We start from the raw sequence: 27,242 nt of genomic DNA, 5'->3' as shown, positions 1-27,242 counted from the left end.
CAGTTCTCCTTTTTACTAAATCCTGCACAGCGGTTACTCTTGACCACTTGTCTACACAGTAACCCAATTATGCTGTCTTTACAGCTTAGTCTCCAATAGTCTGATGATCTTCAATCCTTTTGACTTTACCTTTAAAGTCTTGAAATATTCATACGAAACAAAGTCACTCTGCCTAGTCTTTATCCTGTCAGTCTCCTAGCCGATCCAGCTGTGGGATGTCATGATTGTATGTTTCTCCAAACATTCTATCCATGATTTGCATAGATCACATTAACGCTCCCTGTAAAAAGTTATTCAATTGACTATTCTTGCTCAGAGATCTTTTTTTTTTAAGTAGTATTCTTTTTTTTTTTTACAAGTGTGGCCAGAAGAAAATTATGTTAAAAAGTTGCACGCTTCTGTGTGGTAATAGCTGTGAGAAATGTGAAGAGCCTTTAAGCACACCATGTCTTTGCATACTTGTATAGTGGATTGTTTACCAGTGTTTGTGCCTCCCTTTCTGCCACAGGTCTGTGGGACACCAGAATACATTGCCCCAGAAGTTATCCTGAGGCAGGGCTATGGAAAGCCAGTGGACTGGTGGGCTATGGGCATTATCCTCTATGAGTTTTTGGTTGGTTGTGTCCCTTTCTTCGGGGACACACCTGAGGAGCTTTTTGGACAAGTAATCAGTGGTAAGTTATTTTCTTCTATACATTTGTGTTCTCATATACAGCTATATAGCTATTCCTTTATTTTATTTTTCTACTGTAAGTCTTTGGGATGTGTGGTAATGCTGCATTTTAGTCCAGAATGTCCTATAGCTGTTAATATATATTTCCTTTTCTAAGCAATACTGTCTGCTGTCCTAAAATGTTCTCTTAAATTCTGGATGTGCTATCATTTTTCTCTTTATGTAACCTTACTACCGCTAGGCGAGTCTGTCTGTTAATTTGGACTGCCCCATAAAAACTGTCATCTGTCACCCAATTGCACTATATACTCATGGGCCGTGCAGGCTCTGACATTCTGATTATAGCAAAAACAGTTCTTCGAGTAGACAGTGGTGCATAGGTTCTATGCATAGTTTTGGGACGTCAATATGACAGTTAACTGTAAAACATTGTGTGTAAATGGTCCACAGGCATACAGTTTAACTGTAGCTGCATCATGATTGTGAATGAAAATTAAATATTTAAATCAAGCATTGTACATTGTCACGCAGCCGATAATTTTGCTAGTTTATGTAAGCAAGTTTTCTTCAGTTCCAAGTCAATGTACGATTGTTGATTTAAGCTGTAATGTACACACATTGAAGCGCCAGTGGTACTTAAATGTTGGTGGGCCAGCAACATTTGGGGAGCGATATAAGAATGCCTTCATCCCTCTGTACAGACCAATTGCAACTTCAAACTTAACACAATGATCTACCACTCTAAATCCCACATAATGACTCCAGTACAAATTAATCCTAGTAATTCTGCTGCTAACAACTTGCTCATTTGACAAATTCATACATAAAAATGTGTATTGAGTAAGAAAGTGCCTCTAGAAAAGAAATACACAGAACAAAGCATCCACCAGTGCCTGCTTTCTCTTCCCCCTCTACTCAAAAAACACCAAGAGCATCTTTGAATGTCTGAGACAGCTCTTCTCTATCAAGAACTGTGGGGGTGGACCTCTGATATCCTTACCCAAAACAGGCCCACCTTTTAAGAAGCAAGTGCACGTTTTTCCATAAAGAAAGTTTATTGTACAAACGGCTGAACTTTACAGATTCTCCTTGAACCACACAAAGATCACACATTTTATGCATTTTGCAACATTTAACATACTCCCACATATTTCGTTACAAAGTCATCCCCCAAACATGATTGGTTAGCCCTATATGTGGAAATGTAATCTCCTCAGGTTCCTACACTCTCATTGGATACATTCATTTAACCACCATCCCTGTTAAACATATATTTGCATTTAGCTCATATTTACAGTGCATCCCTTTTCAGGATATTTCCGTAGCAGGTCGTGGCATCTTCACATGGTTACATATTCATGCACAACAATCTTAATTTATTACAGGTTCCATCTGGTCGGGGACCGTCTAACCCCGGGTAATGATGCATGTGGGTTTACAAGGACACTTCAACAATATGAGGAGGGAGAGAAACAAACAAGTTCCCTTTGAACTGATGATAGGCAACTTGCTGTCATCACTAGGATCTCCCATTTCATGCTAATCTATAACGACTACCATTTCAGCATTCATGTCCTCTGGCCACATGCTGGTCATTCTTGAGAACCTGATTGCCACCCATAAACCATTGACCAACTCTGCCCTTAAGCATGCCTGGCACCATATTTATTACATGTCCCCAAATTGACCCTACCAGGTGGTTGGCGCTCCCTGGTCATTGAATAAGAACTCCCATGTACTTAGAAAGATTGCATCTCCTCTCCACAATAGAACCAAGTCGTAAACCTGTTGCATGGCTGCAAATGACTATTTGATGTTATCGCAGCTGCCCGAAAGGGAGTTAGCAGCCTTCCACCAGGCTTCAACCGCGAACAACCAGCTTCCCAGGTCACACAGTTTATCTCGCTACCCCAGGTTTCTGCGGCCTACACCAACTCCCAACTATGAGGGGGCCTGCAGCATACAGATTTGTGTATTCGCCATGTACCCCTTGTTCCTCAACTGTTACAAACATATTTCCCTGAAAACTTCTGTATATATCATGTATGTTCAAGACTATCGCGTCCCCTCAGTGACTTCTCCAGCCACAAATCTCCTGCCTCACGTACGCATATGATGCTCTGTGCTTCCCAACTTTAGGCACTACATGGCACTCCACACAACTACATTATGTTCATATTGTATGGGCAGATTTGTCATTATGTTGCTATGCATGTGAAAATCTAAAATGTATCGACTATACACTAAGTAACACTAATAGTCCCATTCTCGTAACTACACTAGAAATATGCTAAAGCTCCACATAGCGGCAACATTGCCATTACCCCAGTCACCACAATGGCATGCGCAACACGTACCCTTCTTTCCCATTGAACCCTTTATCGATCACCCAACAAAGACAACCAAGATTCTTATAGTGTCTAGACATCTTTGTCCCAACACAACACTTGCCATTAATCGGCCGTTTACAGAAGGAGCAGATCTATTTTTTGTCAAACATGCCATCTTTTCACCCTTGCACAAGTAATACTCAACCTGACCATAGAAAACTACAAGACACATCACTTTCCTGTGCACAACATGTACAGTTGTAAATTGGTGTATCCTATCCCCACCCTAGCCTTGGCATTCAGAGCCTGGTTGGTCCTCTGTGGACACTCTGTGTTCCTACCATAAGCACTACCTCAAACATTCCAAAAAGTATGGGAAGAGGGCCATTAATCAGATGATGTAAAGAGAGAACACTTCTAGAGGGCAACCAGCAACTTTGTAGCCACCATCTAATACCTGTTTTCGTTCACCCTTCGGGAAGAACTCAATGACTCGGACAGGCTCTTTCCTATCTTGCCCGATTTCCACCATGTCACATGTGGATTCCCTCTAAGATCCCCACTGTCACTGGTGCTCTTCAGCATCTGCCTCTGTCCCCTGAAAATCATAGTCACTGTGGCCATGGTCCTCTCCTTTGCATGTAATCCACATACTCATTACAAGCAGGTTAAAGCATTGCCAGGGTGCAGAAGCCTGCCTGCCTGTCTGACATTAAGTCAGGGATTCCAAGCCTTTTATTGACATCCAGTGTCAGTGACACCAGTGTTTGTCAAGACGCCCATGAAACACCTATGGCAGGATAACTCCTAATGTGTCGGCTTTGTTCCCTCAATGCATGGTTGCGCCAGCTGGATTCTTTCATATGCTATACCTGTGCCCTGCCATATTTAAAATCTGGGAGGATCAAGTTAAATAGGTTTGGTATAGAACCAGCAACTATCCCGTCGTGACCAGCATTTGCAAACACAGTGCCTGACACCACCAAAAGTATCTGCCTTACTATGGTTTGTGTGATAAATCCCATGATGTCGTCCCTGCTAACCGATGGGAGCGACCCTTTCCTTGAAGCCAGGGAGGTGAAGCAGCTCACTTCACTGAGCTGTCTCTTTCAAGTACTGAGACAAGGAAGATGCACGTAGCCCTAAACAACCTCTCAGAAAACCACAGTGAACGGTCTAGTTATCCAGTCACATGTAGCTTGAAGATGGGAGAGGGACGAACATTGTCAGTCCCTCCTCTGAAGCACTGCAAGCAGAGGTCCTTACCCGCACCAGGAAAAGCTCAGCCTGCAGCTGCTGACCGTGATGAATCGGGAAGAGTTCAGGAGTCCCTATCGGTCTCGTCAAAGTGTGACGTGTCGAACGGGCAAGACAGAAAGCCCGGGCACAGATGAGTGCTGCACGACGCAGGCGAGCAATTACATGCGCGTGGCTCCACAGCAGAGCCGTGTAAACCAGCGTGAGAACAGGAAATAGCTGAGAAGAGCTGCAAGAAGACGATTGGAGACCTGAGAAGGAGGCGCGGGACCGGGAACCCTCCAGAAGATACAGGGGCTGTCTAGCGACCTCTAGACTCTTGAGAAACTGGGACCCACACTTGAGAAGCCCATACGAAGGGTTCTGGGACCCACTTATGAGAAGTCTAAGAAGTGGTCTGGGACCCACATTTGAGGAAGGCAGACCCTGGCAGAAGAGTACACCAGTGCTGCCTAGTGAACAATCAAGAGGAAACATAAGAAGGGGACTGAGGCCCACACTTGAGAAAGACAGCTCCTGGCAGAAGATTACACTAGGGCTGTCCAGTGAACTGTCATGTAAAACCTGAGAAAGGCCTGGGGAAGGAAGATATTCCCCCAAACACATTGACTTACCAAGAAAACCCTTAGAGAGGCCCAGGCAAAGGAGACATTCCCCAACCACAAACTGTCAAGGGAAGCCTGGGAATGGCCAGGAGAAGGGAGACAATCCCCTTACTTTTCAAACCATATTGCCCAGAGGAAGGGACTCATTCATCTGGACATTGAAGAGACAAATCCATTTTAGTTTTGTTAGAAGTGTGGCGGTAAAAAGTAGGATTTTTACACATGACAGTACATTCTTTTGTTTCGGACATTCTGACAGTGAAACCCCTCTTGGGTTACATAGGTTTCTTTCTTTCTTATGGTATAAAATAAACTATTTGCCCAAAAGCATGCCTCCTGTGTGTCGGTCTCCTCCTTCCACACCCTCACAGTTGGCAAAGCACAGGGTCACCTTACTATGGATCGGAAATATTGTGCCAAATTATTCTACATGGTTCATGATATTGTGTTCTTTAACAAAAACCCTTTTTTATAGCTAAAAACGGACATAAAGACATTTGGATCAATTTTAGGTCCTGCATACAAACTAGGTGCCCATCAGTTGATCATACAGTGAACGTAGCATCCTAAATGCGGCTTGGACGTATGCAGCGCCTTGTGCTCTTAATTTGTGATGCATTGCTGATTTTTCAGGAATATTGCCTTTGCTGATAGATGCTGAATTTGTGAATTTGGGCCTCATTAGGAGTGTTGCCATGCCGCTACATTCCGAGTCTGCTCGCAGGTGTAGCTCTGGACGCCTGTTCAGACCAGGCATGCAGAGCTGCACCCACGAGCAGACAAGGATGGTAGCAGCGGTACTGTTCTGAACGGTACCTCTGCTACCATCCTCCCCATTCCCATTGAACCCTATAGGGGCTCAAATGGGAATGGGGATGTATCGGGCCCGGGGCCAGCGAAAGGGAATTACTGGGCCCTCCAAGGTCATAATGGTTCAGTAAGTCCCCTTTTGCGCGACCCGGGTTTGGGGGTAGCCGGGCATGGCTACCTCCAAACTCGTAATGAGGCCCATTAACATGTTTTACGACGATGCTTAGTATGCATTATCCATTTTGGCATATTTGTATTTCTTTACATAAAAAGGTAGTTGTTAAAAGAAAAACATGCACCTCTACTGCCACTATTCCTCCAGTGTCAGAAGCTGCACCTCCATGATTGGTTAATTAATACTGGAGAGAAGGAAATAGTACGCTCTATAAAATTAGATAACAATGGAACTGATGCAGGCGAGAAAACGTATTTGAGTTGGCAATGCCATTTACGCATAAAGACCTCTCCCTACTGACTTGCTCGTAGCAAGTACGTGTGTATGTAGCACTTACCATTACAGCATGCACTACATTCTTCATGCAATTTCAGTCCTGTCTGCAGGCACTGAATGTCCTCTCATCTAAAGTGCATCAAAATAAATGACATTCTGCTCACACATGTCTAACCCCAAACGTTGCTATAGAGTATAAAAAAAAATGTCTACAACTCTTTCATGGCCTGAGTGAGGTATTTGGACGAGGTGGATTGTTTGAAAATATGTTAACATTTTTTAGCTGGTCTTCCAGTGATCTTTAAGTTACTGGGTCTTTCATGACATGTTATTCGTAAGTCCTCTGGGCACTAATTGATTTCTTTTTTAGCAGTTGTGCACAATGTTAAAAGCCAGTGAGAAAAGCTCATCAAAGCAACAGGTTGGCAGTGGGGTGGGTAGTGAATGTGAAGAAATGAAAAAGGAGGGAAGCACTACATTTGCAGCAAGCCTGAATGCTACATATCCTGAGATCAGATTATTTGAAGTTAGTCAAGTGTCAATACAGTGTGTGTGTTGACCACTTCGGATTGTTGGGTTTCGTGACACACCACTCCTAGTGCTATAAGGGACACACCTGGATATTCTTGCTGTTATTCTGATAAGGAGAGGTGCTCAATGAGGAAGGCCTTAAGGGTGAGGATCCCAAAGAACACGGGAATTCAGAGGCTGGTGTAGATCTGTTCCAGGGCTGGGGATCGGCCTGCATGGGTATCTTGAGGGTCGTTCTGAATGATGAAGAGGATAGAGGTGTCTCCGTTATAGGCCAAGTCCGGGGAGATCTTCTGGCAGGGCTAGGTGATTAGGGTGATCCTTTTGAGGAGGACATTTGTAAGTTTGTTCCTGTAATCTCAAAGCTGTAGGGTGCTCATTCCACATTTTGGGACCAACAACACTGAGTCGGATCTCTCATTTGCAAATAGTTTGATATCATGGCACCAGAGGTGACCCATGTAGGTCGATCTAAGGTTCCTTGGCAGTCTGTACCTGTAACGCTCACCTGATTCCCGCAGAGGCGCCGGTCTTGACTGGGCGAATACCGTATCTTCAAAGGTGATGTGTAACACACGGTTGGCTCTTTGGGCTGGACCTCTGTGCACTGTATGTCTGACTCGAAGAGTAAGATGTCTGCAGATAGAAAATATGGGATTAATGAACTGGGGTTATTGGGTGTCTCTCTCTTCTTCCCCTTCTCTTCTCCTGTAGAACCCCAAAGGTTAACGCTCTCACCTTAGGTAAGTGAACGCCGAGCTCTCCATCTGCCTCGGGGCAGGGTGCCCTAACCAGTTTCTTCACTGGATAAGGGTGCAGGCCTCTTGACCTCAGAGGACTGCTGTCCGTCGTTTACTGCACGAACGGTAAGTTCCGAGTATTTCAAATGTCTTTAAAAGTCTTTTGTAATGATGTCTCTTGTTTTGCAGGGTTCCGGCGATGGCGGATGACGGGCTGAAGTGAGTTGAGGATGGAACCCGTGTGAGGAATAGAAGCGCCTGGAAGCACTTAAGTAAGCGCTTGTTGCCTGCTTCACGATGCGCACTAACTGTCCTTTTATCTTGCAGGTACAAGTTCGGAGCTGCTGAAGGGTGCCGGAATACCCACTGGGTTCGGCGTGGGAAGGAGTAACGGCACGTGAGTAATAAAGTTACCCAATGTCTTTAAACGCACCTTCTTTTGTCTTTCAGATGCGGGATGCATCCCCGAAGGCCTCCGGAGCGTGCGAAGAGTTGGTAAGCTTTTGTCTTTCAGATGCCGGAATGCAGTGCGAAGACCTCCGGAGCACGCGAAGAGTAGGTAAGCCTTTGTCTTTCAGATGCCGGAATGCAGCGCGAGGCGTTGGTGACAGCCGATGGACCAGGTAAGAGAAGCGCTGCCACTAAAGACCGTAATGCTAACCTGTTCTTTCTTGTCTTTATAGGTGTTACTGAAGACTGGATTCAGGATGGTAAGCCTTTTTCCCTTAGGCCCAGGATCAGATGCAGAAGACACGATGAGCTTTCTGCTGCAGAGGATGCAGAGTAACGCAAAGCAAGATTCATCCATCGGGTGTGGTTTAAATAGCCTCCTGTGGTGCTTAGGTGTCTCCTTCCACAGCCTCGCCTAGGTAAGACAAGAGTTCCTGCTTTCCAGAAGAGTTCCAGTGTTCTGAACCTAGGGAGTGGCTCCTGCTCCACCCAACAGGAAAAGTAGTCCCAAACAGAAGAGGATTAGAGGCTCAACTGGCGGGTAAGTAAGCAGCATGGTCTGCTGCAGGTAAGTCCACCCAAGCATTATGAGCCCGGCGCTTCCAGCGCTGGGACTGGGCATATTTATGAGCCTGGTGCCACCTGCGCCAGGACAGGGTCCAAAAGGTCCCAATTGGGACTGGTTGGCACTCGGAACCTGGGTTATGGGTCTGCTTCCAAGGGAGTTGGGTAAGTCCTGACCTTTTGGAAGCGGAGATCATGACAGTACCACCTCTGCTGTTTAGAGATGTTTGCTTAGTGAACCAGGCAGAGTTTTTTATCCAGTTCTAAAATAATCTGTGCTGCCCAGTTATGGACCATGGTAGAACCAGAGCTACGTACCTTTTTGTTGGAAATGTAGTTGAGGCGATTCTATGTAGTCTGTACTGTTTGTTGTGAACACCTTTCACAATTGTAGTGCCTTGATACTTTAAGGACAACTCTGGGTCAGAGTTGACCCCCCACGTCGATGATAGTGCAGTCGGGGACGGTGGGACCATATTACTGGCAACCAGTTGAAAAAGAACTTCATGTTTTTAACTAGGCCACAAAACAATATTTTGGTGTTGCTTCTATTGAGCAAGCTCAAACGTTTGCTCATCCAGACCTGTTTGTTTGTCATCCAGACCTGTGTTTGAAGGAGGTACTCTACCAAGGATGTTGTGTACTTTAGGATGCGGTTTTCCTAGATCGATGGAGAATTGCTGTGTGACAAGGCCAAGTCTTTGACGTTGTCCATAGGGGTTCAGTTCCAACTGTAGTTCGAAGCTGCAACGGAGAATACAGACAGTCCCACCCTTCAGGTGGACTGTGGTAGCGGCAAGTGCCACAGTCGCCCAGTCAAAGGCTGGAGACTGAAAGACCTGGAAGCACCAGGGGCCCTCCAGGACGCTGTGTAGCCGTTGCTCTGCGCCAGCAACCAAGAGACGTGGCGTGAGAGTTTATGGAGCCCCAAGAGACTCACAACTACCACACAAGTAGCGGTTCACAGCAGCACACTGGCAAGTGTGCCAGTATTATTTCTTTGGACACCCTAGAGGACCAGAGAAAAATCAAGAGCTGGGGCCCTCCAAGCTTAAAGAATTACCTTCGAGGGCACAGGGAAACGACCCCCACATACCCTCTTGCACACTGTCCTGCCATGGCCACCATTGAAGTTTCAAAGCAGGAACACAAAGATGTTGTTGGGGCTTAGCCCCCTTTGTATGCCTTTTTCTTGTACATATACATCCCTGTGGGAAAAGGCAGGAAACTATTGGTTAGGGAAAGGGGACTGATCCCGAGAGAGGAAGGGCAGTATGAGGCAGGAACAGGAAGGGGAAGATGTGGGTTTACCACCAGCAGGAGGAAGGAAGGAGCAGCAGATTGTTTAGCAGATTGTTGGTGCAGGTGAGGTATTCGTTTAGGTGTAAGAGTGGTTCTGCAGTTGAAGGTAAGGCATGAATGTTAAGTGACTGATACTGGGTGAAAGAAGAGTGTTTGTTTAAAAGGACAGAGTATTTTAGTGGGAGAAGGACTGTAGTAGCCAGAAAGGAGAAATAGTGTGGAAGAAAGTAGGGATGTGGGTGGTGTATTAAAGTGGATTGGAAGAGTTTTTACATCAAAGGGCAAAGGCAAGCAGTAGAATGAGTGAAACATTGGAGGGATGAAGGACTGGTGAGCAGAGTAAGTTGAGATGGGTGGTAGCAAGAGGAGAGGGGAAGAGATGAGTGGGTGTGACTGATCTAGCCTGAATACATGAGCAAGTGCTAGGGACCCCTCCAATGCACGGAGCAGTCGGTGTATCAGCAGGGTGAGGAAGAGAGAAAGCGGAAGCGAAAAGGAAGGTCTTGAGTTCGGAGGTGGTTCTGCTCAAATTTGAGAGAGGCAGAGAGGCTGTTCCAGAGGGAGGCCCCAGCTGAGGAGATAGATCTGCCCCCAACTATCTGTTTGAGAAGCGTGCGACTCTGAGTTGGAGGTGGATGACAAGAGAGCTCGAGAAGGAAGGTGTTTTGGAAGAGAATGTTGGAGGTAGAGCGGTCCCAGGCTCCAGTCAGTCAGTAGGGGGTTACCATTTGGTAGAACTAACCATATGTTATGGATACACGGGTTAAGTAGGAGGTTCGTGGGCAGACCAGAGAGAGAGAGGAATGTCACTTGGCCTATAAAATAAAAATAAAAAAACCTTGAACTGTCTCCAAGTCTCAAGTGTTTGTGCCTTCTGTGAGTCATCAGCATACCGTTGTTACGGAGACTTAACGAAGTCTAGAAAAGGAGTGAGGGATATCATAAACATTGAAAAGCCATGGGGGCAGGTCATTGGGGAACCATTTTAGGTTGACTGTGAGTTTCCGATTTATGATGGGCAATTGGAAGCAATGTTATGTGAGGTAGGAAATAATCCAAGCTCTAGAGTTATCCTGATTGACCCTTTGAGGCAGTGTAGGAGTAGTCTACGACATCACAGGCAGATGATAAATCCAGTAGTATCAGAGTGTTAGAGGTGCCTGTACCTGCGTACATTTCTCTTTCACATATGTATATTGTTTAGCAACCTGTTGTTATTGTGTTGCTATGTACATAGTTGTGGAGCTGATAGCACAACTTGGAGCCTGGTGGAGAAGGTGGCGATTCCATAGAAGGCGGTTGCAGGAGAGCCTCTTTGGCTGGGGATTGTCATCATCCCTCCTTATAATCTTGAGTTCTTGCTTAAGTAAATGAAGACTTGGTTGAACTCAACAACATGCATTTGTCCTTCCCTTCAATCCTAACAAGGGATAGAGGTACAAGCACCTCTAACACCTCGCTTTTGGGTATTTTGCATTCAAGGATTTTAGAATCTCTTTGTGAATGATGATCAGGGTAGTTTCTGTACTATTGTTAGTTATTGGGCAGAAGTTTGCTATTCAAACAATGTTGTTTCCTTTAGTGGGGCCTTCAATGGATACCGGAGCGAAGGATGAGACACGGGATGTCATTGCAGGTAAAGGTTTGGCAGAGAATGTCATGTGGGTTTGCAGTGTGCAGTTTGTTCTCGGATGTCATCACTTTTGTCTCTGAATAAGAATACAATAACTGCTATGGCTTTGGACGTGTCTTTTTTCTTTTTGTTATTTGGTGAAAAACAGAAGGTTTACCTCTAACAATGTTTTTTCATATCTAATTTACATAATGAAACACAGCTTTATTGACACATAAACACAAATACATAAAACCAGTAAGGTTAAAATCGTCAAACATTCCATAAACTTCATGAGGCACAAAGCCCAATTCAAAATTCAAAATGTCCTTGTGCAATTTATTCCTCTTATATTAAAAATAAATGATACGTATAAAAAGATCATGGTAGGAAAAACATGTTTGCTATTTCCCCTATTAAGATGATTACAAAATTAGCACCAACATATAATACAGCTTCAGATGGCTCTCACACTCAGGTTAAGTGGCCGTCTAGTTTCAAGCTTTATAAAAAGCCAGTACTGTGCTGGTAGTACGCCCTCCTAAGCAAGTTGCCGATACAAAAAAATCCTCCTGGTTCCTCAAGAGCATACCTTCAAATTTGTTTAGGTAACTCCCTCTTCAAGCCTGAACAGCCTTACATGAAACCAATAGTTTCTTAAAGGGATAGTCCAGTAAAAATATTTATTTTAAAAATAGATAGGCAACATTAAAAAAATAATACTAGCACTTTTTTTTTTTAAAAAACTTCCTTTGTAAAATTTTGAGCTATTCAAGCTCAAAATTCGCAAAAGCAAGCACATGGGCGCATCCATTTTGTGAAATGGATGCCCGCCTGTGCTGGCTTTTGCTTTTGCGGCACTAATGAAGGAAAAGCCAGCCAGCTGTAGTAAACAAAAGCTACCGCTGGGTGGCTTTTCCTTCATTGGTGCTGTACACGGAGGACGGGAACCGGAGACCAGAGCAGGAAAGTTGCAGCTGAATCTTTTTTATTTATTTTATTTTTTAAATAAGCACTAGCTGTGTTTTTTTTTTCTAAGTTTTCCGGGCTGGAGGAGCCCGGAAAACTTAGAAATAAAACCGCAGCTTTAAAAACGTTATATTTATGTTTGCGGTCGCTTTTGAAGCGACCGCAAACATAAATACAACGTTGTGTTTGAAAACGCTGCGTTTTTTCTTTCCAAGTTTCTCAGGCTCCTCTGTCTCGGAGGAGCCTGAGAAACCCGGAAAGAAAAACCGCAGCGTTTTCAAACACAACCATGTTGTGTTTCTGCCTGCTGTGGCTATCTCTTTGGGTCTCCGGTGCTCCCCCGGGGGAGCACCGGAGACCCAAAGTGAAAGCCAAGGCAGGCAGAAACACAACACGGTTGTGTTTACATGCCGCAGTGTTTCTGCCTACAGCTGATTTCCCATTTGGGGCTCTTGGGCTCCCCACGGGGGGCCCCGAGAGCCCCAAATGGGAAATGCTAAATGCTGCAGTGTTTCTGCCTAAATCTGATTTCCCATTTGGGGCTCTCAGGCTCCCCACGGGGGGCCCGAGAGCCCCAAATGGGAAATGGTAAATGCTGCAGTGTTTCTGCCTAAATCTGATTCAAAAGCGACCGCAAACATAAATATGTTTTTAAAGCTGCAGTTTTATTTCTAAGTTTTCCGGGCCCCTCCAGCCCGGAAAGCTTAGAGAAAAAACTGCAGTTAGTGCTTATTTTTTAAAAAATAAATAAATAGCACTTACCGAGATTCAGCTGCAGCTTTCCTGCTCTGGTTTCCGGTTCCCGTCCTCCGCGTACAGCACCAATGAAGGAAAAGCCACCCAGCGGTAGCTTTTGTTTACTACAGCTGGCTGGCTTTTCCTTCATTAGTGCCGCAAAAGCCTGCACAGGCGGGCATCCATTTCACAAAATGGATGCGCCCATGTGCTGCTTTTGCGAATTTTGAGCTTGAATAGCTCAAAATTTTACATAGGAAGTTTTAAATTAAAAAAGTGCCAGTATTATTTTTTTAATGTTGCCTATCTATTTTTAAAATAGCATTTTTTACTGGACTATCCCTTTAAGGGTTTGGCGCTGGTAATCCGTATTGCAAAACCAGCAAATCGCACGCTCGCAGGGAGCAAACCATATCTTGCCAGGATCTGTTTTGGCAAGATCAAATTCCAAATAAACTGCATGAAGAAATGCCTAATATACTTATTTGGATAGATAGCAAAGTAAGGGGCTACAGTCCCAGCCTTCTTATGTTCTCCCTGGAAATGACTCAGTGGTGTTGATCCAGTTAAAGTTTAATAAAAGTTTTTTACTTTAACCAGATTTCAATAAATTCAATTACTGAGCTGCCCAAATTAGTTAGGAGATCAAAACACGTTTTTAGTATGTCTCTTAAACAAACACTGCCATTTTACTCAAGTGTCAGCTTAAGATCAACAAACAGGGAGTCTGCAGCCGTACACAGAATCTTGCCCGAGTGATAAAAGCTTCCAATTATCTCGAGTCCTCAATGAAACAATGCCCTATTTGTATCTAATAGCATGAATGGAAACGGTATTAGGAAGTTCGAAGAGACGCCTCCAGATTAAAGCCTCTGAAGTGGCTAAATAGTCTAACATGGCCAGTGAATGAATATTGTTAAGGATTCTAATCGGGCTTCACACACCAGACCAGGACTCTTGCCACTAGCCTAGGATGCAGCGCTCAATTAAAACACTCTTACTTTATTCACACACCAGACCAGGACTCTTGCCACTAGCCTAGGATGCAGCGCACAATTAAAACACTCTTACTTTATTTTACTAATGATTCAGATTGAGATGGCACCCAACCCGTCTCACACTCCCTTTTACAAATACCCCGGGTCACAATGGACCACGAACCAGGCCGGTGGATAGTAATACAATATTTATTTATTTTGAAAATCCAAATGAAATCACACAATTTAATATTGGGCAGCAATCACCAGTGCGGTGATAACACAGTAAAATTATAGAATATCTTTAGTTTGACCTTCTAATAAAATATACTCAAAGCACAAATGGATGGGAGCAATTTTACTTTTCTGGTAGATAGCTCCCCAGTTAAGATTTCCCCCTGCAATGGTCCATCAAATCCTGATTAACCGAATTTTGAATTGAAAGGAGTAACAAGGAGTCAGGTATACTAGACAGCAAACAGAAATGAAATCCAACCTTCCCCCTAGAAATGGGAGGCAATTTAAAAACCTTTGCAATTGCACAAAATAGCACTCGGAATTAGTAAATATGTATTTTACATGTGTGGTTGAATAAATAAGGTAAATATGAGTATAGCACTATCACAGATGTAATAACACTAGCAGCAATGTCCTAACAACGGGCATACAATTCAGAAAATCAACTTGAAAGTGAAAAACACAGTACAGCCAAATCTCACACATAGAAATTGCATTTGCTAATTTACATGGGTTTAAATGTCAAAACGGTTTCAAAAACGGGTGAAATAGACAAAATTGAAATGCTGTTTTTATGCTGAGTGACAGGGATAATATGAAAGTGAAAGAGTGACTAAATTACTGACAGGATGGGCTTTTCAATGGGAAAGGAAATTTGGTTTTAAAAGTGAAAACAGTTGACAGAGAAAATCGGTTTAAAAAGGAAAGGACAAGTTTTACAGAAACTATATTTTAGTGGCTAGAAAAGAGAGACACCACCCGCGACACAGGTTACTTTGCAAGTGCGGCTCTTTATGTGGAAATGTATTCGTTTAATCAAAATAGTACTAAGGACTTGCACAAAGACAGAAATGAGTGGAAGAATGGCGCTAAAACTTGGAGATCAAAGACACAATGCACAGAGAACTCTGACTATTTTAAGGATTTCGGCTAAGGCAGTTATGGGATTTCTATGGGGTGGAACCTAACACCAGGTAACAGAGCAAGGGATGCAGTTTGTGGTGGTTGGGGAAGGGAAATACTTGCAAGCACTTGAATGGGGTATTTTGAACAGCAGACCGAGTTTCTGGACAGCGAGGCAATATATGGTCACTGGTCACAGCGGTGTGCTCTCCTAGAAGAAAACAGACAGGCAAAGCACTGGATAATCCCACTGAGGATTCAGCCACCTTTCCCCCTTATCCCTGAATCTCTTGGGCTTTTTAGTGGGGTCTTTCTGGATCAATGGTCCTGTCTGGATAGGGTCAGCTATGCTCTGGCCTGGCAGTGGAATCTGGAATCTTGCAGAGTGAAGATGGAATATCTGGATGCGCAGGAGCTGGAAAATTTAGAAGAGAGCGCCCCTGTCTCTGTGAGACTCTACCTTTATATAAGGCAGATGACATCAAAGGATTATACTATTGGGGCCGGCTTCTGTTGGACATGCCTATAACAAATGGCTATGTCAGCCTATGTTTGTCTAACTTCTACTACACATGAATCTGTTCAAAGCAAGGGTCCAATGAAACTGACTTGAGCAAAGAGAGAGAAAGCTTCTTATGAAGGGTTTATCTGTGTCATTTTGTTGCAAAAAGGAAAGTGTTTCGCGTGAAGTCCTTTGTTATTTCACAGATCTTGCCTGACACAGCCTGTCATTCAATGAGAAATGCCCCCTTTTTACTGAGCACAACCTCAATATGGAGGGGCCTAGCTGGGTCTCACTGGATCAGAACTGTGTACTGTTGAACAAATGAAAAAGAGCATCAGGGTGCAGTCATTATAAAAGGAAGAACTTTTCCTTTTTTCAGTGGGAAATTTTAAGCTAGCAGCGCTGCCCTTAGTTCTTTTCTCTGGTGCAAATGAAGAAATTACTGGCAGCAATTCTCAAGGTGTTCAGTGTTTCATCTTGCTCCATGTGTGGCTGGTAAGGTGGCACAGCCATCCTTTTGGAGACAGCAAAGCGCAGTTTTAATGCAAGGCGATAGTACTCAACAGAGCCTGCACAGCCATTCTGCTGGTGACTGCTGAGATGTAGTTCGGTGAGGTAGGGGAGTTCTGCTGGGCTGGTCAATGTACCCCACAATATCAATTTGGGAACCATTTTCCCTTCATAACATCGAATTGAAGATTGAATTGTAAATTTACTGTATCTCAAGTTAACTAACCCTCACTAGTTGATTGGCTCTAGCAGATGCCCGATTTATATACCATAGTTGTATTTTCACCAACCAGGCTGGTTCATGGTCCATTGTCCATTGTGACCCGGGGTATTTGTAAAAGGGGGTGTGAGACAGGTCGGGTATCGGCTCGATTTGAATTAATTGAAATTAAAGAAAAAAGGTTCCTATTGAGCACCACATCCTAGGCTAGGACTAAGTGTCCTGGTCCAGTGTGTGACGTCCGATTGGTATCCTTAACAATCAACATGTGTGCTCCATTACTTACTAACAGTGTTTGTTTCATGTACAGCATTCCACTGCTTCTCAAAGGTCGGTAGACGCTTTAGTCTGGGTCAGTCTCCATTTTTTACAGCCATGCTTTGAGGAGATGTGAGCATGGTACCGACTGATTAGGCCCTGGCATTTACTACATGTAATGTTCTTTATCATGTGTTCATACAATCCTCGACCAGCGGTATTCCAGGTCCTCCCTCATTAGCTTATTGCCCAGAACCAACTAATCAGCTAGGTATATGAGTTTTTGTGTGCCTAAATCACAAAGTTGAAGTGCTGCTGCTGTTGTCAAGGAGTTTGTTTACCAGATTAACTATCATGTGAACTTCAATGATACTCAGCAATATCAAATATCTCTGCCCGAAGGTCAAGATCTTATGACACATGTTTTATATAATGAAGTGTTATTTATATAGCGCCTTAATCCAATCCTTAATTTCAGAGCACATATTTATATACAATATCACCTCGGAAGGATGAAAGGCTGAGTTGGCCTTGCCGGGATTCGAACCTACAATTTGCAGATCATGCTCAGATCACAGTAGCGATTGCTCAACCCGCTGAGCTATCTTACCAGCTTTTTTAAAAATTATTATTATTATTATTATTGAGAGAAACGTTTGTGGAAAATAATCAAAAATAATTAAAAACATTTCATAAATTAAGTAGCATTAGGAAATCACACATCTGGTCTTTTGTGACTTCCAATTTACCTCTATTAAAGTATATGCTAATAGTTCCCCGGTATACCTGCCGGAAACTATATCAATAGAAGAACAATTGCTAAGTGAGCAGCTTTAACCATTTAGGTCAATAAATGACCATGGTCACTTTTAGGCGCAGATGGTCCTAACTCCCATCATGCATCCTAATGGCAGTTAACAGCAGTGGTTTTCTGACTCTCTGAGGAAACATCTTAGAACATACTGCCCCAGCTTTGTCGTAGCTCTTTGACATTTCACACCATTTTTTGTGGAGATGTAAACTTTCCTGCAACGTGTTTTACTGTGAACCACCTTTTTAAATGCATTTTATTCCAGGAAGTGAGGTGTTTTTTTTTTTCCTCATTTTTCACCTCAGCCATTTCCCCTCTCTTATAGACACAATGACACTTTTTGTCAAACATGCTTCTTGTGGTGGCAAGAAGCCAATGAAAGATAATCATGAGTTGTGCATTGCTTGTTTCCCTTACTGCCAGACAGTTCAGGAGTGACACATTGTCAGAAAATGTATTGTAGGCTTCGATGTATAGACGGGGCATACAGCTTAGATCCCAGAAGGTGAGAGCCAAAGCAAAAACCAAGCACAGGACATTGAAAAGCCCTCGACAGTCATCTCTGGTGACCTACCTCCAATCAACTTCAAAGGACAGGATATTGAAAAGCACACCAGCGTCATGTCGTCTGCTACACTAGCTTCGAAGGCGACAATACCAACTTGACCTTCTAGCAGCTATTGGTCTTGACGGCTTACGACATCACATTGTCATCCTCGACATTAGGACATACCCTTTAACATCGAGACACACCATTTCCGTGATGAAGCATGATTCTATGTCTGAACAATGACGTTTCAGGGATGAAAACCGAAACATAGACTGTGTCAGCCTAGAGATGAAAAACAAAGGTTTTTCTTCTTCAAACAGGACTAAATAGAAGTATTAGAGCGGTCAGTTTTAATCCCAACAGGATCAGTCGTCCTCTGAGCATTTTCAATCACAAAAAAGTGGGTTTAGTTCATGGACCCCTCCTTTTAATAAATGGAGACCGTTTATTCTCCTCCTCTTCAAGGAGTATTACAGAAGCTCACCTTTTACTCTTACACCCAGTCCCCTTTCCTCCATGCTGCATGGGCGTCCCTCGTGACGTACGGGAGACGCAACCTTTTTCACTAGAAAAATATTCTTACCCTCTAAATTTAGAGGCACGGCCCTGGGAGCATGCGCTGCCCTGACTCCGCCCTCCAGCGCCACACCTCAGTCCCCTTTTCCGTGTTGACGGGAATGGGCCGAATTTACCAGCGCTCCTGGGTTTGGCTTCGGCCATGTAATTCCACGCACGGATTCTTCCTCTATTTCTTCTTTTGTCTTTTTTCAATAGGTACTCGGTTCTCAGACGCCACAGCTCCTCCCCTGCGAATGTCGACTTCGACAGGGTTCAGCAGGTGCCCATCCTACAACGGGCCCTTCCCAACTTCAGACCCCCACGCCCTCTGCCTACGTTGCCTTGGCCCAGACCACAGTTGGCAAGCCTGTTTGGCGTGCGACTCGCTGTCCTCGAAAGCGCTGAAGAACAGACTAGCCAGGTGGGGGAGCTCTTTCAGCGGTCTACTTCTGAGGATCTCAAGAGTTTCGTGAAACATCGATCCAGGCCTGAGGTAGGGCCTATATTTTCATCCGCATTTCACAAGGGAGACTCCTTCCCAGTGAGACTCCTACGCGGGAGAGACCGGTCTGGGCCTTATACCAACACACACCGAGGCGGTCACAGCTACCGGCCTTCGGGCTGAGGGGTCCTCAGATCCTCCCAGTGCCAAGGTTGAGGGGCCACTAGGCTCTATTACTGGGCTCGTGCACAAGGGGCTCCACCCTTTTACCGGCATGATGGCCGAGGGGCTACGCCCTGTTACCGGCAGCACGTCCGAGAGGGGCCTGAATGCAGCTCCAACAACCTCCGGGTCGAGGTGGATACACCTACCGGGCACGGGCCCGAGGAGAGGGGCAAGTCACACGCTGCTCACATAAGACTTGACAGAGGCTCGCACCAACGAGGCGAGCAACACGCCGCAGCCATGTGGTAGGCAGCTCAACAAAATGGCAGACGTGCCAGAGAAGGACACCCGTTCAACGCCTATGCAGGACTTTGGCGAAGAACGAGTATTGAGGTGGGACTGGCATTAACAAGTTACCTGGCCTACGGCGTACCCTTCTTATGCGCAAGGCTGTTTTACCTTGTGTCAGTATGTTCAGGGTCGGCCACAGCCTCTGCTGCCTCTAGCTACCCCATCAGTGCCCTCTTCCTCCTCCTCCTCCTCTTCTTCGGTCAGCGAGGACCGGATCTTTGAGAGGTTCCTCGGCCTCATGAAGTCTCCAGATATGGGGGCTATCATCAAGGACGTAGTCGGGGAAGTCCTTCCAGATATGCTAGCGGCACCACAGACGCCTCCACTGACGCCTCTGGCCCCGGCACAGCCGCCTACTCCGCAGGCGGTTTCATACCAGCCTCTTCCTCAGCCTCGGGTGGCGGTCCCTGTGCCCCAGCCTCTGGCTCTGGATACTCCTCCTCCACAGGATCCCCCAGACCCTCAGGATACTGATGAGGGGGAGGATCCTGACATGCCATCATCAGCCAGGGCCTTCCACGAATGTATCTCGGGTCTGGCGGAATACCTGGGCCTCCCCCAGCCCCAGGCAGAACATCCGGTATGGGGTGTCCTCGCCGAAGTACTCACGAGGCGCCCGTCTGCCAGAAAGGGAATTCCACTACAGACCGACGTGGTGTCCCTCGCCAGGAAGGGTTGGCTCAAATCCCACTCTGTCCAGCCAGTCAACCACTGCCTGGACGGCAAGTACAGGCAGATGGAGGGGGATACACTCTTGCTCTCCTCCCATCCTCAGCCACACTCCTCTGTGATCGCTGTGGCATCACTGTACGCCAAGCCTCAGTCGTCCTGGTCTTCGTCATCGACGGTGCTGTTAGGCAAGGAGGAGAAAACCTTGGAGGCATACGGTAATAGCTTTCAGATGGCTAAGTCTTTATCCATTCTGACAAAGACCACACCCAAAGTGTACTCCCAGTCTCAGCAACGATCGGATAAGGGTCGCTCCTCTGGAGGCTTCCGCGGCTGCTCGCCAACCCCTAGTCGCCGCAAGCATCAAAAAAAGGGGTGGGGAGCAAGGGCTTTTTCCAGTCCCCCTCCTCCGCCTCTGCCTCCGAGGGTAAGAAGTCCTGACAGACCCACTCAGGTCCACGTGTTGCAAGTGGGGGGCAGGCTTGCTCTTCACACACACTTTTGGCGACAGAACTTTGCGGACTCCTGGATCCCTGTCAGTAGTATCCTTGGGGTAGCCTCTACCTATTCCTGCCTCTTTTCCCATCTCTCCTTCTCTTCCGCAAGTTGGGACAGCAACTCTTTTGGCGGAGATTCGGTCGCTCTTCCCGAGCAAGGCCGTAGAGGAAGTCCCAGCCTCCCAGCAAGGATCGGGCTTCTACTCCAGGATCTTTGCCATTCTGAAAGAACCAGGCGGGCCCGAGAGTTGTACTGGACCATTCCACCCTCAACCACTTCTTACCTCTCCAGAGGTTCAAGATGGTGACACCAGCTTTTATTGCAGAGACATTATGCAGGGGAGACTGAATGTGCTCCTTGGATCTGAAGGACTCCTATCTACACGTCCCGATCTGGCAACCACATCGTTCTTTCCTCCGGTTCAGGATCATGGGTTGCCATTTTCAGTACAAGGTCCTCCCTTTTGGCCTCAACTCGGTCCCCAGGGTCTTTACCAGACGCATGAATGTGATGGCAACCCTCCTTCGAGCTCAGGGCCGCCATATATACCCATACCTAGACGACTGGCTCGTCAGGGCTACATCTCAGGAAGCAGTTCACCACTCCTCCCATGCACTGATGAACACGCTACACGACCTGGGCTTCTCGCTCAATCTCAAGAAGTCACAACTGCAACCCACGCAGTCGTAGACCTTCCTGGGCCTCATCTGGGAAATGCGCTCCAAGAGGGTCTTCCCCTCGGAGGACAAAATTGCGGCCATCGGGAGGGCCACGTCCCACTTCCTCAGCCGAGGTGCTACTTCGGCTTGGTGGTACCAGCATCTATTGGGCCTTTTTGCAGCTGTACTGTTGGCCCTGCCTAACACAAGACTCATGATGAGGAGGATCCAACTCCACTTCGCAGCGTCGTGGAACCAGAAGAGGGGCTCTCAGGCCGAGATTATCATGATCCCCATATCTCTCCACCCGGACCTCACATGGTGGTCCAGGGACTGTAACCTGCGGAAGGGCAAGCCCTTCAGGCCCCCCGTCCCACAGGTGATGATTACCACAGACTCCTCCCTAGAGGGCTGGGGTGCCAGCCTAGAGGACTGCTCAGTCCATGGCACGTGGACCCGTCAAGAACAAGAATAGCACATCAATTGGCTGGAACTGAAAGCCATCTGGTTATTGATTGATTGATATTTTATTTCTATCGCGCTCGTACACAAGTGTTTCAGAGTGCGACAAGGCAAGGGAGGTGAACAGCGGAGAACAAAACGGCGATCTTACTAGGCCCAGTGACATTGAGAACGCGCAAGTGCATGGGAGAGGGGAGACGGGGGAGGGGTAAAGTGCATGGAAGGGGGGGAGAGGTGGAAAGTGCAAAGCAGAGGAGAAACAGATAAATAACAATAAATAAATAATAAAGGCAACAAACAGTGGTAATGCAGCCAGCAGTTAGTGCTCAGAGCCTTCCTCCCACGTCTCAAGTGAAGGGTTGTCCTCATCCAGACAGACAACTAAACCAGTATGTACTACACCAACAAGCAAGGGGGGACCAGGTCGCCTTCCCTTTGCAGACTGGCGATCAACATGTGGGAATGGGCCTTGGACAACAAGATTTTCCTCACGGCAGCCCACCTTCTGGGGGAATCCAATCTGGAAGTGGACAGGCTTAGCAGGTTGGGAGCGGACAACTACGAGTGGCAGCTGAACAACCTCGTTGCACAGGAGATCTTCCACAGATGGGGCCTCCCCCAGATGGATCTCTTTGCCACCAGGCACAAGAAGAAGTGCTCCCAGTTCACCTCCTGGCAGGGGCAGAGCTTAGGTTCCCTGGGCGACACCTTATGGATCCAGTGGAACGGATAGCATACGCCTTCCTGCCCACTCCAATGATTCACGGAGTGCTTTGCAAGTTCAAGGAGTCTCACCAGCTCAACGTCAATCTGATAGCTCCGTGGTGGCCAGCCAGGCCATGGTTCTCCGAGCTTCTCAGCCTCTTGGACGTCCCTCCAATCCACCTCCCAACAGGCCCACACATCTTCTGACACAGCAGGGGGGCAATGTCGTCCATCCCGCCCCTCAGAAGCTGGCCCTCACAGCATGGTTCCTGAGCAAGTGACACTTAAACCTATCCCAATCCAATCTGGAAATCATACAGGGGACTAGGTGCAAGGCTACCAGAGCCCAGTATAAAAGTGTATGGACCAGGTTCTGCCACTGGGCACACTCCAAGGATATCAACCCACTGGCTAGTTCATTGGACGATGTGCTGTCCTTCTCAGCCCACCTGGCCAACTCTGGCGTGCAGGTGGGCACCGGCTGCACATACCTATCAGCCATTGGGGCCTACAGGAATACGGCGGAAGGGGTCTTCTCCTCCAACTCGATCGTCAGGAGACATTTGCCTGTACTCGCTAGACTCTACCCGCCCATCAGGAAGCCTCACCCTGTGTGGGTTTTGAACCTAGTCTTGGGTGCCCCCGCGCACAAGCCATTTGAGCCTATGGTGTCCGTGGTCATCAGGCTGGTCACCATCAAGACAGCCCTGCTAGTCGGCCTCACCTCGGTGCGGAAGGTCAGCGAGATGAAGGCCCTAGTCGCCTCAGAGCTGTACACCACCTTCACAAGGATAAGGTGGTCCAGCGGACCCATCCAGCATTATCTAAAGTGCCATCAGCCTTTCATTTAAACGAGGAGATCGTCCTTCCTACATTCTTTGCGGACCCCGAAGGACAAGCCTCAGAGTGTTCTGCACTGCCTAGATGTCTGGCGTGCCCTGCAATTCTACCTGGACAGGACCAACGGCTTCCGCAAATCAGATGCCCTATTAATCACTTTTGGAGGCGCCAGGCCAGGCTATCAGGCCTCCAAGGCCTCCATTTCCCACTGGATGGTCTCGGCCATCAAGGAAGCGTATGAGGGCCAGCATAGACTCCTTCTGGCGAACATGCATGCCCAGGCGGTCAGGGAAAAGGCAACGGCCATCGCCTTTCTGCGCCATGTCCCCTGGCAGGTCATAAGCAGGCCGGCCACATAGGCTACTCCATCGGCTTTCTGCAAGCATTACTGTTTGGATGCCGGCTCCAGGTCAGCTGCGGCTTTCCAACATGCGTTTCTCCGGAACCTCTTTGCTTAAGGAGGGTCTCCTCTACACCCTGGGGCTACATTCAGTTGTAATCGCCCATGCAGTGTGGAGGAAAGGGGACGGGATGTAAGAGTAATAATAAGTTACTCACCGTAGTGACTAACGTACTCTTAGTAAATCTATTGTCGATGTGTCTTTGGGGACTGAGGTGTGGCGCCGTAGGGTGGAGTCAGGGCAGCGCATGCTACCAGGGCTGCGCCTCCACGCGCCTCTAAATTTAGAGGGGAAGATGATTTTTCTGGTGAAAAAGGTTCCGTCTCCCGTCCCTCGAGATGGACACCCATGCAGCATGGAGGAGCGGGCACTATGGACCGAGTACATTAGTCACTATGGTTAGTAACAAACGGCCCATGCATGTCGGGAACGGGTCCCGGGGCCATCTTTGTGATCACTTTTAATTTGCCAACCTATAAGATAGTAGGCACATTTAGCAATTTGTTTTAAACTGTTTAAACACATGCTGCTGAGTCATGGTACAGCGGTGCATACATGAATGATTAAGGCTCACCTCTACAAATGTTTTAACAATAATTGTTCTCCACTTATTAAAAGGTTGGGCTTAACAATACCCTTTTAGTGTCTAGGGGTAGCACAACAAATGAAATGGAGACATGATAGCAATGCTTTTTTTTACCCTAATCTCAAGGCATATTTTTTCTATAGTCGAACCCCAAAATAAAGGGTTGATTGTTGGTTGTTTTCTGTTTTTCATACAGAAACGCACAACTGTGAAGCTCAACTAAGATGGACCTGTCTAGATAATACAGGCTATAGTGATGAGTGTGTTACCTCTCTTACCTAGGTGAGTTTTAATATGCTGGCATGACCTGGCTGCCCAATGTTTCATGTGTGGTTGGACAGTCGGAACCATAAGCAAAAAAGATATGAATTAAATATGTTGAGAGACTAAGAATATGTCTCTCTTAATTCGGGCATCCGATGTACGAGTAAACATTCCTCCATAGAAGATTCCCTAATTTGTTTAGGGATATACAGTTAATATTATTATTATTATATTATTACACGCACGAATTAGCTGGAACCTGTTGTCCCTATTTCGTCAATCACAAGCGAGCGAGAAAATCCTTCAATTTCAAATTCTTCACGATACATCTTCAAACAGATCTGATATCGTCTCAATGTGGGTCAAATGCTGCGAGAATTTCTATTAGAGTATGACATTAAGTTGGGAACTCTACATGCCAATCCCAACGCAGCGTAATTGACGATCTGGTGGGCAGATTGGGAGATCACGTGCGCTCAGAGATCCGCTTCCAGATCGATGGGAAATTCACCCTCCGAGGCAAGAGGATTTTCATGCTGTTTCGCTTAAATGTCTTGAAAACTAAAGAGCAGACAAGCACATGGGCCTGTAATGCAGGATCGGATCTATCTTGTCATCTCTGCTCCGGTAAAGTTGAATCACTCAAACATCTGGTGGTGTTTTGTACCGAACTGAAGGATGTGAGATCAATTAATTTGGGTAACTGGAGTGAGGAACATCCATCTTTGTGTGCGGAGGATTGGTGGTTGAGAATGTTCAACGGCACTGATATTAAATTAATAATGCCTTTTAATCTCTGTTAGCTGTGATGAAGGCAGGCTAATAAATATCCATTGAGACCGAACTGACATTGGAACAACGATGTAAGAGAGAAAGACGGTTCTAACCATTTGGCTGTTGTAAGGTTTGATGATGGGATGGGAGGGATGTTTTGTTTGTAATATTTTAAAGGTTTGTATTGAAACCAATAAAAATAAAAAAAGAAAACAAAATACAGTTAATATATACAAGAGTTTTATATGGGTCCTAAAGAAGGCAGATAAAAAGGAGGAACGCTAAATCGTTGATGATAGACCTACTATGCGAACTGTTTAGGGAATTCAGAAACTATATTTAATTAACGTCAACTGTTCTGTGATAACACTGTCTCTAACTATAATCTGTGCTCATGGTTAGTAGTTGTTGGTTTATTGTGGTTTTGTTAATTGCACCTTTCTTCCATAGAGGCACTGGCACGTTAGACATCCTTTTGTGATATGTAGCACTCATGCACACTCATATGTACTGTAGAGTAATTGGAAAAACAAGTTTTGAAGGAATTGTGTCCTCTGACGTATTCCACATCGTTGACAGTAATTACCACAGCTGTGCTACTTCGGAAAACTTTTTCGGCATAGGTGTCTGTTAGGCAGAAACCTGTGCAGTTCCCTTGGGGAACACTGCAAAAGATTTAAGACTACAGGTAGAGCAGTAAACCCCTTTGGTAGCAGTCTGTACCACCCAGATTTACCTGGTAGCTGTGGCTGAGCAGTCAGACTTCTCTCAAGAAGAGTTAGGCAGTATGTAAAGTATACACAATATGTACCAAAACACAATAGCACAAGCAAACACTGACCAGAGCTTGGTTTCAAAAGTATATAGTTATTTATTTAAAATACACATAAGTTAAAATCACTCTAGCAAAGATATAGTAAAAGCACTTCAACACAGTTATAATGAAAGTAGATTCAATCCTTTCTCCTATCTAGACAACTCTAAGTAAACACCACTTAATTAAAACAGAGGTGAGTGCTTAACGTTAGATGACACTCTAGTAGTTTCCAAGAAAGGGAGAGAAAAAGCAGAAATGGGTTAGACACACCACTCTAAGGTCCAGAGCACTTGCAATAGGCTTAAAGAAGAATAAAGTCACAGGTGAGCAAAAGTCACTAGGCAGGGCCCACTCTTAGAGTAGCCGGAGCGAAAATGTGCCCAAGATCACACTGTTAGTTAGAGATTCAAAGTCTTGCAAAGAGTCAAAAAGAGGTTAGAGTGGCTCAGAAAGTTTAGCCAAAGTGTCCCAGGCACTCCCAGGTTCGAAAGCCGGGGACTAAATCTACCCCGTACAGTCGGTAGCAAGGGAAGCCAGGCAGAACACAGTACCTTAAGCGGAAAGGATCCTCCAGCGGTGGCAGTTGTTCCAGGCAGTGGCAGCAGGGCTCGACGTCGGTCAGGGGAGAAGAAGTTCTCGCTGAAGAGCAGAAGAAGAGGGTCGTTGCACTGCCCGGGAAGAAACCAGCCGCGGAGTCCTCCGGTTAAAGGGTTGGTGCCGACTTTCGCGGTATGGGGGTAAAGTGTGGTATTCCGGTTGCCGGGGTGCTTGGCACAGGCAAGGCGGCCACGAGATACCTCAAAGAACGGAAAGAAGGCGAAAACTGGTTGTCCCCACCAGTCAAGGGAAGGAGCCACTCCGTTAAGAGTTCTCCTCGGTCGTCGGGAAAAAGTGGTGAGACGGTTCAGCAGGGCTCCACCGGGTGGTGTCGTCGAAGCAGGTCGGCTCAGCTCTTCCCTCGTCGGATTCTTGGTCCTGTGGCGACTTCTGAAGTCCCAGTCCCCAAAGCCCTGCTTTTATGCAGCAAACCCCCATTCACCCAGCCTAGCTG

At 46.1% G+C, this 27,242-nt stretch overlaps 1 protein-coding gene across 11 annotated transcripts in view; it reads left to right on the top strand.

Moving 5' to 3' along the window:
• The window catches only part of LOC138548762 (microtubule-associated serine/threonine-protein kinase 2-like), a 2,396,492-nt gene that overhangs the window by 2,184,689 nt on the left and 184,561 nt on the right, over positions 1–27,242 (top strand). For all 11 annotated transcript variants that reach the window (XM_069642298.1, XM_069642297.1, XM_069642303.1 and 8 more), the window contains one exon: positions 509–674. In XM_069642298.1, the coding sequence (XP_069498399.1) occupies positions 509–674 (166 nt within the window). The remainder of the gene's footprint in view (positions 1–508; positions 675–27,242) is intronic.

Source organism: Ambystoma mexicanum, chromosome 1q, assembly GCF_040938575.1.
Source record: "Ambystoma mexicanum isolate Mex_15411 chromosome 1q, UKY_AmexF1_1, whole genome shotgun sequence".
Classification (NCBI taxonomy): Eukaryota; Metazoa; Chordata; class Amphibia; order Caudata; family Ambystomatidae; genus Ambystoma; species Ambystoma mexicanum.
Note: the sequence above shows the minus strand (reverse complement) of the source record. Positions and strands in the feature narration are given on the sequence as shown.